The sequence below is a fragment of the Schistocerca gregaria genome, chromosome 8 (genome assembly GCF_023897955.1).
Source record: "Schistocerca gregaria isolate iqSchGreg1 chromosome 8, iqSchGreg1.2, whole genome shotgun sequence".
Classification (NCBI taxonomy): Eukaryota; Metazoa; Arthropoda; class Insecta; order Orthoptera; family Acrididae; genus Schistocerca; species Schistocerca gregaria.
The window spans coordinates 341,828,984-341,842,044 of NC_064927.1; the positions used below are offsets into that span (position 1 = coordinate 341,828,984).

Here is a 13,061-nt window from a genome sequence, read left to right on the forward strand (position 1 = left end):
GTCATTTTGACGTCACTTCAGAGCGAGGCGGACATGTGGATAGTGTCGCCTAAATGTGGTCTGACCTTTGTAATTCTCTGCCTGCGGATAGTGATGGGCTACGGAAGCGCTGTTTGGGGTAGCACGGCGAAGCAAAACCTGCAGAGCAAACCCTGCAAAATGTTGCGATACAAAGATTGTACGACATTCCGTCGACATTTCCATGAAAATAATATCTTTAAGTTACTGATGAGCCAAAAGTTCTTGAGAGTTTTAAGAAGAAAGCAATAAAATGGTTCAAATGGCTCTGAGTACTGTGGGACTTAATTGCTGTGGTCATAATCCCATAGAACTTAGAACTACTTAAACCTAACTAACCTAAGAACATATCACTGATCCATGCCCGACGCAGGATTCCAACCTGCTACCGTAGCGGTCGCGTGGTTCCAGACTGTAGCACCTAGAACCGCTCGGCCACTCCGGTCGGCCAGAAAGCAATACTAACTGTACATGTAGAATACTAAAGGTAGATCCTCCATCATCAGAGGCCCACAGCCTTTTAGTTTGGATTATAGCAATTAGAATATAATGCTACCAACCAGGGAAGATAACATCACACCCGACGCAGAGACTGTAGTAGTCAGTGCCATAACATAAATCCGAGACTCCCTCCATTACCTACTTTGAGAAGAAATGCACGCGATTATACTCATCCCTAGGTTTTATCTTCAGTCATGTTAATGGTACAGTCTTGTGAAATCCGATGAATCATTCTGGAATAGCCTCTTGCAAACAAATCGTTGGCATCCGGCAGCTCGAGTGACCGCCCGGCGAGCCGGCACCTTTCTTGTGAGGAAAGTAGGCTAACAAGTGAGCGCGCACAGTACTGCAGAGCACGGGACTCGGCCGTCTGCTGCGACCCGGGGCGGGGCGTGTTTCCCTTCCCGGGCTGGGCCCTCCGCAGTGAAAGGACTCGCGGCTACGTTACGCTGCCTTACGTTACTGTGCGCGCGTCTTACGTCACGGGGCCCACGTGCGCCGAGTGACCGACACGGGTATAAAAGGCGTCGGCCGCGACACCCCGGCATCAGTCAGCCGACATCCAACTCCTAAGGAGCTCCTACATCCCGCACCACCGCCAAACAAACAGCAACATGTACAAGGTGAGTGCGGCGAACACTACAGGTGGGGCGGGTACACGTAGACTCGCGGTTGAGCAGCCAGCACCGCTTGGTTCGAGTCGTGTGTGACACTTTGATACAGCTGGTCAGTTTATGATATCTGGAGAGATTAGTGTTGCTTGTGGGGTTGGGGTATGCTAATATCAGAGTTCTGCAGGTCTCATAAGCTTAACTTCAGGATTAAGGGCTGATACACTAGGTCCTAACGTAAAGATTCATTCACAAGGTTACTGGATACTAAGTCACCATGCTGTGGGTCTCACTAGCTACAGTTCACTACCGGTCCACGCATATACCACACTCCAGTCGCTACATTCGTGAGATTATTGGGCAATGACATCAATTTTACTAACTTGGGTAGACCTACTCGCATCTGGTGTGCTGAAAAGATTTGTACAGTAGTTCAGCATACTAGCACTCCCGTCGGAGGAAGACCGCATTAGAACATGAATTATTAAGATCTTTATTCTCTGTGACTAAATTAATGACAAAAACAAAATTTAACTCCAACTAAGTAAGAGCCTTGCTTACTGTACAGTCTTGACAAATACATTAGGTCGTTCCAGTAATACAGGTTTTCTGGCTTCTTATTACAGAACCTCCGGCTTATGTAGAGACGTGTGACAACTTTGTCTGCTAAGATGCGAAGTGTCTACTTTTCGACAGAATGAAGGAATCTGAAAGCAGACTAGTATGACCATGTTAAATCTGGTTGTCGACTTTGTTTTCATTTAGTTATTTGACCTGATCAAAGAAAATAATTTAAATAAGGGAATTCCACGTTTGCTTTGCACAAACTCTTCCACTCAAACAAGTGATAGGAAAGAAATTTTCAATTTGTTACGTGTTCCAAGAGGGGTTAAACAGAATTTATAGAATGACGGAGATGCAGCTGCAAGCGTAACTGTTGTTTATATCAGCAGTCGTTTCTTCACAACTGGTAGCTATACAGCTCGTAACCAAGGAAGGGAACACGGGTGAATCATTATGATAAATCAACATGGATCCGTTAAACAAATGCTTATTTCCAATACTGGAGCATCCAGTGGACGTTACTTCCTAATGCACTGTAGAGTAGTCTACGCTGTTCCATGACTAACAAAATCATTGGGATATCGGTACTACTTCAGACTCTACAAATACCAGAAATGAAAAAAACAGTCGCACAGCATAATGAAGGAAACGAAAGGATAAGACCAGCTACACAGAATGAGTATCCTTATTAGGTACAGCCAAATGTTCTGAAAATTACACGGACATGCAGTGAAAGCAATCTCATAGTTGTACAGAAATGGGATAATGGGCAAGCGTGGGGATCAATCACTGAAAGTTATTTGAAATGTGAGGAGTGTGGTAAGGTGTCTAGAAGTTAACCAGGAATTAGGAGCTGTGTGTGTGTGTGTGTTTTGTTGTTGTTGTTGTTGTTGTTGCCTGTAACGTGACGTTTCGGCCTGTCCGCAGCTGGTCGTCCTCGCAGCCCTGGTGGCCGTAGCCCGCGCTGGAGTCATCTCCGCCGGCTACGCGGCGCCGCACGCCATCGCCGCCCCCGCCTACGCCGCCGCCCCCGCCTATGCCGCCGCTGCCGCCCCCATTGAATACGACCCCAACCCCCACTACAGCTTCGAGTACTCGGTGAGTGTTCATTAGCACAGCAACAACGATAGAGGGAGCGAGTGCTCTCCTACTGTCATTATCGGTTTGTTTACCTCAGCACTTAAATTGCTACAGAACTTTCAGCGTCCACCAACGTCTTAATATTCATGGCGTGGTTCACGTAAGAGAGGAAATAAAGTATTTTGTTCCGGATGTTTATACTTGCTTTGCCATATGTCTAAAGGCAATTTCAAATCTATCAAACCTATGGCGCTTTCGTTCAGATTAACTGACAGTAAGATCCTTGAAATAAGACAGAAAGGAATTAATGACTTTTGCTGCTAGAGGCCATCGATTTACATCAATGGTGAAAGTCGAAAATTTGTGACACGCCGGGATTTGAACATGCGTCGCCTGCTCACGAGGCAGATGCTCTGACCAGTAACCCATGCGGACACAGTGGTGATCGCCATTGCACGGACTCTCCCAGCATGCCTCCCATCAGGCCCAAATTCTCGGGCTAGTCTAGCTCACTAATGTACGTGGATAAGTTGAGAAATCGGCTCTGGTGGGAGGCGTGGTAGGGTAGTCCCTGCAGCTGCGATGACCACTATGTCCGGATGGGTCACTGGTCAGAGCACCTACCTAGTGAGCAAAAGACCCAGACTGGAACCTCGGCCAGGCATAAATTTTCAAGTTTCTCCATTGATGTAAATTAGAGCCCACTAGCTGCAAAACGTCATTCATTCCTTTGTGTCTTGACTCATGTACGCAGCAGGAACAAAATGGTGTCTGTTCTTTCAGACGTTTTCGAGAGAGCAGACAGTACAAACTTCTTTGAACTACTTGCTGCATTGTTATCACAAACCATACGGATATTGTGGCATCGAATTCTTACAACGCACAAAAATCCCAGCTCCTGTAACTTGTTACTTGCCTTTTCGCGCATAGGTTTACTACGTTCTAGAGATCAGGAAATGGTCTGTGGCAGAAATTTAGCTACTGTTGCTAGTTATTTTATCGTGTAATTACTGCCGTGGAGATCTGTGCTTCTTAGACTCCATCAATGCGTATAACTGCGGGGAGTGCCGATAATGGCAGTCGCCTGACCTTGAATGGTTCTGAGGTAACGACCGTATGTGCAGCTCCTCGTAGTGTTCCCTACAGGGCAGTAGTATCTGCGTACAGCAGGGCAAGTACTGGGGCCACGGAAACTGCAAGCTCTTACGACACTATACTAACAGACTACAAGAGCTAAACGACAGAAGTTTTCTTTCGCATGGTATGAAGGCTGCGTCTTATCTGCAAATGGTTATGGCGAGTGCCGAGCAGTCTAAAATGTAGCGTTTGGTTTCTTTTACATTTGGTTTTCAGAGAAGGGTAGGCCCATAGCTGGTCAAGGTCCATCGCTTATAATTCTCTAACAACATTAAAATGATCATAAAACGAAGGCTTTCACGACCGACTAACTTAGCTGCTGGTGAACCTTCTGGGTTGCATGATCGTGGACCGTATAACTGTTTTGCCTGCTAAAGTTTTATCTGAAGCTGTATTGGATTTTATCAGAGATGCTCCATGTTTCTTTGAGTTTTACTGTCTCACTTGTCTGCGGAACAAGGAGCACTTATGATTACCTCTAATATCGCTTCGGATGTAACTTCGTAACACGACGGATCACGACAATACAACCTAGAGGACTCACTTCTTGCCCTCAAGTCTTCAACGATCAGGTTAGTTAGTAGCAGGTAGCCATACGTTCCAGTGTTCGGCCTTCCTGTTGAGGGCTGTATACATGGTGCAGATGGTATTCTACACGATCTGTTTGTATTTTAGGTCCAGCTGCCTCTTCTGTTCTTCTTTTCTACAGTCCCTTCTTTCTTACTTGTACTGATAGTATCATGTTTCAGCAGATGGCTGGTCCATGTGTCCCTTCTGTGACGGATAAGCCTCAAGAGATATGGCTTCTCTTCCTCCGCTCTGTGGAGTATCTCCTCGAATCTTACAGTTTTTAACATTTCCGTTAGCACAACATGTCGAAGGCTGTTATGTCCTTTTATTTTGCTTCTCCGAGTATCCACATTTCACTTCCATACAAGGGCACACTCCAAACAAACGTCTGTATGAGAACTTACCTGAGACATTTGCTTAAGCAGCTGGATGTGAAAAGATTTCTCCAGTTGTCAAAAGTAGCTCTGCCTTTAGATTCGGCTTGCAATACCTTCGTCCATCTTTTACTCTCTGGGCAGGCAAAGGATTCTACGGCTTTCCGCCTTTTATTGTTAACTGAGCATTGGGCAGCGGTGTTCTGTCCACTGACGGCTAAGATTTTCGTTTGACCTTTATTGATTCCTTTGTAGCAGCAAGAAATGACGGTGGTTTCCATTTGGGCCAGCATCGCTTGTAGTTGTTACCCTGACTCGTTTAACATTGCGACATCATTAGCAAATCTCAACATGTGTACTTTCTTACCAAAAATTTTAATTCTTCCTATAGAACCTAGTTTCCCCCTAGTTCATTTGAACTCCTCTGCATGTACACATTACATACTTTTAATTATAAATATAGCTCCCAGTTTGTACTTAATTTAATGCACACTGAACATATTCGTTCAACAGGACAGGAGAGAGTGGGCAGCCCTTCCGTACAGCCTACTTAGCAATATCTTCTTCTTTATGTTCTCTACATCTTACAGCACCTGTTCTCTATACAGTCTCCACACTACTCTTCTGTCTATCTATTTTATGCTACTGTCTCTCAGCACTTCAAAAATCTGTCGCTCGTCTACCCTATCAAATGGTTTTTCCCCGTCGATGCAGCAATATGCCCCAAAAACACTGACCAAGGATACGGACATATTTCCTTAGACCGAAACTTGGAAAAAGGCTCCAAAGCACATAGCACTTGTTTATTTTCAGTGCTATGAAACACATCTCTTCTACTGCAAGCTCTTTGCTTTATTTTGGAAGGCGGTATAATGGACTAAATCAAGAAAACAGTGTCCAGCAAACATGGGCTCTAACATGCATGCCTTAAGAGCTGTGAGCATTTGTTCACAAGAAGTGACGTGTTTCACGCTAGCGATGATGAACAAGTTCTCATAGCACTTAACGTATTAAGTTAAGACCCAACGTATACTGAACATTTTTTCTTGTTTTTGTCGATATTTTTTACACCCAAAACACGGAAAGCGGAGACTTCGCAGTAGAGGGATGTGATTCATAGTACAGAAGATGAACAAATGCTCATACCTCTTAAGTTACGCATTTTAGAGCCCATGTTTGCTACACATGGTTTTACATATTTCTGAATAAGGAACCTGTTAAGCAAACCCTCCTGCTTTCTACTGACGGCTCAAAATGATTCACCAAGTCAATCACTCTCGACAGTAGGAGACCATCAATAACAGTGATTCACGCCTAATACTATTCCACAGAACGGGCACAGGGCAACGAAGAATTGTACACCATTTATACTTCATATTTGGCCTCGGAAGGGTTGTTTTGAATAGAAATTGCCTACAGTGTATGCTTTGGAGCCATTCACTCGGCATCTTGTTTAGGACCATTCTGTAATGCAGTCCAGTGTAATGGTTCACTATGGTAGGACCATTCTATAATACAGTTCAATGCAATGGTTCACTATGGTAGAATCATTCTGTATTGCAGTTAGCGCAATGATTCGCTATGGAAGGACCATTATGCAATGCATTTCAGTGCAGTGGTTCGCCATGGCTTGGCAAAGTGACTGAGACTACTGTGCGTGCCCTCAGGTGAGCGACGCACACACCGGCGACCAGAAGGCGCAGCACGAGACCCGCGAGGGTGACGTGGTGCAGGGCAGCTACTCCCTGGTGGAGCCCGACGGCTCCGTGCGCACCGTCGAGTACACCGCCGACCCGCACAACGGCTTCAACGCCGTCGTGCACCGCCAGGCCGGAGCGCACCCCGCCCCCATCGCCGTCGCCAAGGTGCCCGCGCCCGTCGCCTACGCCGCCGCCCCCGCCTACGCCGCCGCCCCCGCCTACGGCTACAAGCACCTCGGCTGAAGCGCCGTGCTGCCCACCTCACACTCTTCTCATCGCCTGATCCGCATCTTGTAAATACGCCTCTGTTTCTATTTATCGCTTGCCAGTCAGGGTGACATGTTGTTGTGTGGCCATGTTGTACCTTTTGTTCATGAACATCCTCAATAAAACGTAGTTACAAAAATTTCGTCTTCTGTTGTAAGTTATTTAATGAACAACCCATTACCACTGCTGCTTTAACAATTCTAAAGTTCGACTTCCATTTATAATGCCTGAAATGGTGATAGCTATTTACCATTGTAGCAAGTCGATGAAGCAGATGAGAGGCAGGTACTGATCATCAGCAGAGCAAGGTTACACGAAAGTTGCTTTTATTTTTGAGAGAGCTCCACAACATAAATCTGCCACAAACTTTTAATATGCGACTGAGTTTTCTCAACTTGAGAAATCAGAAGCAGCGATGTTTTTCACTCGGCGAAAGGCTTCTAAAGCTGAGACTGAATGAAATGTCGTGCGTCTGGAGCCTCCCCTCGGATAGACCGGCCACCTGGTGCAAGTCTTTTTAGTGTGCGTGAGGACAACACAACACCCAGACCCTGAGCGGAGAAAATCTCCGAAGCAGCCGGGAATCGAACCCGGGCCCCTTGGCATGGGAAAGCCATCCCGGCTCACCACTCTGCGATCGGAAGGAATAAATATTCCTTTACTTACAATAACCAGTTTCGAGAGACTTTGCTGTTTTCTTAAGGCCTTAAAAATTTGTTGCTATGAAATCGATTATTATTAATGAAGATATTTTTATGGGATCTTGGCTTTGGAAAGGTTTTACATCCTGGAAATCATACTCCAGTTAATTTAACAAAGTTTAGATCATTCTTCACCAACCATCAACTGAAATTAATAAAACAGTATTTTAAAGATCTTGACCAATAAAGTTACAACTTGAATTAGTAATTACAAATATCAAATGAGTTGTAAAACCAACAAATGAAAAAAGTAACACTTTTCAATAACAGTTTTAAATACTTGGTTGCTAGAAAGATTGATAGGCATGCTTCGGAAGAAGTGAAAATTTATATAATCAGCTGCTCTGTAGTTAGGACATCCTACCAACACAGCGACGAAGTTCGCCTCCTTATAGGTGGTGTGTTTGTCTTACAAGTTACAAATACCACTAGCGCCAATAGCCCACTCAACTACAACATACTTAGAGCAAAGTTACACACGTGCCACAAACTTGAATACGTAAGGAATACAATCACGCAGTGGACAATAAAGCATTAAATCAGTACCAAGAATAATTACCAGTTTCACTGCACTTCGCAATACGCTGGGTCTGATAATGCGAACACACAGTTATTATTTCGTTACGTTACACCAGTGCCTAACTGGTTCCTACTTCACGTCAGTAAGCATTTGGTAACTATCCACAATACAGACTGGTAGCACCACAAGGAAAATCCGCTTGAAACGATGTTACTGCTTCAGCACGGCCAACGACTGTACGATCAAAACGTGTCCCCCACAGAACAATAAACACTGCCTGAAATTAATAAACGAAGGCTCACCAGTTCCAACAAAATCCTTCTGCGCAGAGGAGATGGCCGAAATTTAGCAGTGAATATTTGTAAGCCACCTGCAGCCAAATTAAACACTGCGTGGCAGTAATCTTCGATACAAGCGACGCAATACGCTGGCGGATGACACTGTTAGATAAGAGCCGTCCGCTGAAATACATGGTGGCTCTGCACTGTTTCATACTAGTCGGTATACCAAACAAGAGCTCTCGGGCACGATCAGACGGGCAACAGATTTCCTCCCTCCGCCATGTGCCGTTAATTCGTTGCTTTCCCACTTCGAGCTCCTTCTACCGGGCAGCGGCGAAGACACTGGTACCGCAGTGCAGCCACACAGTATTTAACGGCTACCATCTGCAGTCGATAGGAGCTGGCTCGCAGCTCAGTACATTCATATCCTTGAACATGCAAACACAGTTCTCCTTTACCAACAACGCAGAACACAATTTTCTCTGCCTCTGACGAAAACCTAAAATTTCTAAATTAATCGTTAAGATGCAGCGTCTGGTATCACAAAAAAGCAGAAAACACTCATCAGGTTCATTATTATCCACATTTACGCTGTGAGGTAGCAGTTGTTACACTTCATAAGTAATAATTATTTGAATACAACAACTTAAACAGTGCAGGAAAGAGCCCTAACGTGGACTCCCCCATGAAGCGAACATCTCAAGTCTCTAGGCTCAGCATTGCCTTGAACAATGGATTGGATTGGATTGGATTGTTTGGGGGAAGAGACGAAACAGCGAGGTCATCGGTCTCATAGGATTAGGGAAGGGCTGGGAATGAAGTCGGCCGTGAAATTTCAAAGGAACCATCCCGACATTTGCCTGGAGCAATTTAGGTAAATCAAGGACCTAAATCTGGATAGACGGATGAGGGGTTGAATCGTCGTCCCCCTAAATGCGATTCCACTGTGCTAACTACTGCACCACCTCACTCGGTCTTGAACAATGCTGAGACCAAGTGTAAATAGTAGTTTAGATTTCTATCACTCTGTAACAGAGCGCCCAAGTCGCCCACTTCGCTTTTTGCTTAGCACTGGGCCTTTGCAAGTTTTTACATTGTGGTACATTTTTAGCTTTTCTCGTGTAAATTGGCACGTAAGCCTTCCAACTTACATTTATTCTTGATTAATAAGAGTTAAGGTTAATGTTTAGAAGTAAATATTTTTATTAGACATTGGCATAAAATTTACTGGTACTGGGTTAACGACGTGCAAGTTATAGGCTCGTTAATTGGACCTCCTGTAGCTGGTTTAGCCTGCCACCTTAACTGTTCCTGTTTGAGTCATCTGTCTTAGACAATCTCATAAAAAGTATCCGGACACCTCCAAAAACATACGTTTTTCATATTACCTGGATTGTGCTACCACCTAATGCCAGATATTCCGTATCAGCGACCTCAGCAGTCATTAGACGTCGTGAGAGAGCAGAATGGAGCGCTCCGCGGAACTCACGGACATCGAACGTAGACAGGTGATTGGGTGGCACTTATGTCACACGTCTGTACGCGAGATTTCCACACTCCTAAACATTTCTAGGCCCACTGTTTCCGATGTGATAGTGAAATGGAAACTTGAAGAGACAGGTACAGCACAAAAGCGTTCAGACCGACCTCGTCTGTTGACTGACAAAGACTGCCAACAGGTGAAGACGGTCGTAATGTGTAATAGGCAGACATATATCGAGACCGTCACACAGGAATAATAAACTGCATCAAGATCTATTGCAACTACTATGGCAGTTAGACGGGAGGTGACAAAACTTGGATTGCTGACAGGTGAAGACGGTCGTAATGTGTAATAGGCAGATATATATCGAGACCGTCACACAGGAATAATAAACTGCATCAGCATGTATTGCAACTACTATGGCAGTTAGGCGGGAGGAGACAAAACTAGGATTTCATGGTCGAGCGGCTGCTTATAAGATACACATCACGCTGGTAAACGCCAAACGACGCCTTGGCTATTGTAAGGAGCGTAAACACTGGGCGATTGAACAGTGGAAAAACGTTGTGTATAGTGAAGAATCACGGTACACAATGTGGCGATCCGACGGCAGGGTGTGGGTATGGTGAATGCCCTGTGATCGTGATCTGCCAGCGTGAATAGTGTCAACAGTAAAATTCGGAGGCGGTGGTGTTAAGGTGTTGACATGTTTTTGGTTCAAATGGCTCTGAGGACTATGGGACTTAACATCTGAGGTCATCAGACCCCTAGAGCTTAGAACTACTTAAACCTAACTAACCTAAGGACATCACACACATCGATGCCCGAGGCAGGATTCGAACCTGCGACCCTAGCGGTCGCGCGGTTCCAGACTGAAGCGTCTAGAGCCGCTCGGCCACTCTGGCCGGCTGGCATGTTTTTCATGGGGGTAGTTTGCAGCCCTTGTTGTATTACATGGCACTACCACTGCACAGGCCTAATGTGATGTTTTAAGAACCTTCTTGCTTCCAACTGTTGAAGACCAATTCACGATGGAACACCTGTTCATAATGCACGACCTGTGGCGGAGTGGTTACAAGACAATAACAACCCTGTAATGCACTGGCCTGCACAGAGTCCTGACCTGAATCCCACAGAACACCTTTGGGGTGTTTTGGAACACCGACTTCGTGCCAGGTCTCACCGACCGACATTAATACCTCTCCTCAGGGCAGCACTTCGTGAAGAATGGGTTGCCATTCCCCAAGAGCCCTTCCAGCACCAGACAGACCGCATGCCTGCGGGGGTGAAAGCTGTCATCAGGGCTAAGGGTGGGCCAGCACCATATTGAATTCCAGCATTACCGATGGAGGGCGCCACGAAGTTGTAAGTCATTTTCAGCAAGGTGTCCGGATAGTTTGGATCACATAGTGTATGACTGGTTTGATGCAGACCGCCACGAATTCCTCCCCTGTGCCAACCTCTTCATCTCAGAGAAGCACTTGCACCCAATTTCTTCAGTTATTTGCTGGATGTATTCCAATCTCTGTCTTCCTCCACAGTTTTCACCCTATACAGCTGCCTCCTATAGCACGGAGGTGTCTTAACACAAGCCCTACAGTCCTGTCTCTTCTTCTTGTCTGTTTTCCATACGTTCCTTTCTTCGCCGATTCTGCGGAGAACTTCCTTATTCTTTAATGAATCAACTTAATTTTCAACTTTTTTCTGTAGCACCACATCTCAAATGTTCGATTTCCTTTTGCTGCAGTCTCCCCACAGTCCATAATTCACTACCATACAACGCTGAGCTGCAAATTTATATTCTCAGAAATTTATTCCTCAAATTATGCCTGTGTTCGATATTAGTACATTTCTCTGGGCCAGTGATTACACCCTCATATCATATTGGAATTCTCTGGCACATTGTAACAAGGTAATGGGGAAGACCGATAAAAAATAGTGGAGTCCATCTAAGATGATTAGAGCAACTGACGCAGTTCAGCAAAAGAAGTGGATTGGAAGAAGTCCAATAAATAGTTGAATGTTCCATAGCTTTGGTCGTATACGCACAATTCAAATATATTTCACAGGTATTTAACTTATTTCAAACATATTTCTACACGAATTTCACCCTGCAGTTTCACTCTAGCACAGCTTAACGTTTATCACGTCGTATCTCCTGAACTGCATGCTGTACAGTGATGTAATTTTTTCAAGTACATCCACTAGGATACGTGCCTACTGTCTGCGAAATCTGTCACGAATAAAGTTTATAGTGAAGAACTAATAAATTAAAAGTCATGCACGATGCGGGAGTTCCTCACACATCTATTTGACGTCACCTCTCCTCAACTGTGTGCCGTAAAATGATAACTCATTCTGGTTACACGCAGCGGCATATATGGATACTGTCTTCTGAATGTGTTACGAATAGAGTTAACATAAAAAATGTAGAAAATATGAACGTCAGGCATGATGAAGCAGTTTCTCAGTTTCTCACACACCTCAGTATTTGACTATCTCCTGAAGTAATTGTCATACAATGATGTAATTTTTCTGGTACATTAAGTGGTGTTTACGTATGAATACTGACTGCAAAATATATCGCGAATACAGTTAGTAGTAAAGAAGTTTCATTATGGTTCGAAATGATGTGCAAAGCTCGTTGCAAGTTTCTAACTTCTCTCATGCTGAAATACTGGCTAAGTAAATTATAGGTATTCTAGCTTCGTGGGATGCACGGCTTTTTTCACCCTCACCCCCTTCCCATTGGTAAGAGGTTGGTTCTTGGCACATAGTCATTCTTTTCAAACATCAAGTGATAAGTGCCCCACCTTTGGTTCGAAATTTCCATTGGTCCAGGAGGATATATTGAACATACATATATAAATCCATTTTCATGATTTGTATAGATACGCCCAACTCGGTGAGAATTTTTTACAAGAACGTTGGCAGCGTGGGTTGCTTATTTTATTCATAAACATACTAGCTTTTCGAATTATTTCTTGCTTTGTTTAAGTACAAGCAACATGATGACGTTCTAAGAACGAAACAAGAAGTGACATAATACGGTACAGTTGTCTATAGTGCATAGGATGGCAATGTGTATCAGTGCTAAAAGAAATGGTACCTATCCTACCACATTTAGTGACGTCAGCGTAAACTATGTTTTTCTTGGAGCCATATTGTCATCTATGAACTCTGTGTGTTCAGTCTGCCATTGCTCGGGTAACTTTTCTATTGCGCAACTGTAATGATCACATAGTTTTGAGGCG

General features: G+C 44.5%; 1 protein-coding gene across 1 annotated transcript; it reads left to right on the forward strand.

The window, feature by feature from the left end:
* The first annotated feature begins 1,066 nt into the window (after positions 1 to 1,066).
* LOC126284834 (cuticle protein 7) lies at positions 1,067 to 6,964 on the forward strand. The gene is made up of 3 exons (XM_049984054.1): positions 1,067 to 1,142; positions 2,622 to 2,792; positions 6,523 to 6,964. The coding sequence occupies exons 1-3, from the start codon at positions 1,134 to 1,136 to the stop codon at positions 6,796 to 6,798; spliced, it is 456 nt and encodes a 151-aa protein (XP_049840011.1). The 5' UTR covers positions 1,067 to 1,133; the 3' UTR covers positions 6,799 to 6,964.
* The last annotated feature ends 6,097 nt before the right edge of the window (positions 6,965 to 13,061 follow it).

Coding starts and splice junctions, on each gene's coding strand:
- LOC126284834 (XM_049984054.1), top strand. Junction 2,793..6,522: donor ACTACAGCTTCGAGTACTCG/GTGAGTGTTCAT, acceptor GCGTGCCCTCAG/GTGAGCGACGCACACACCGG.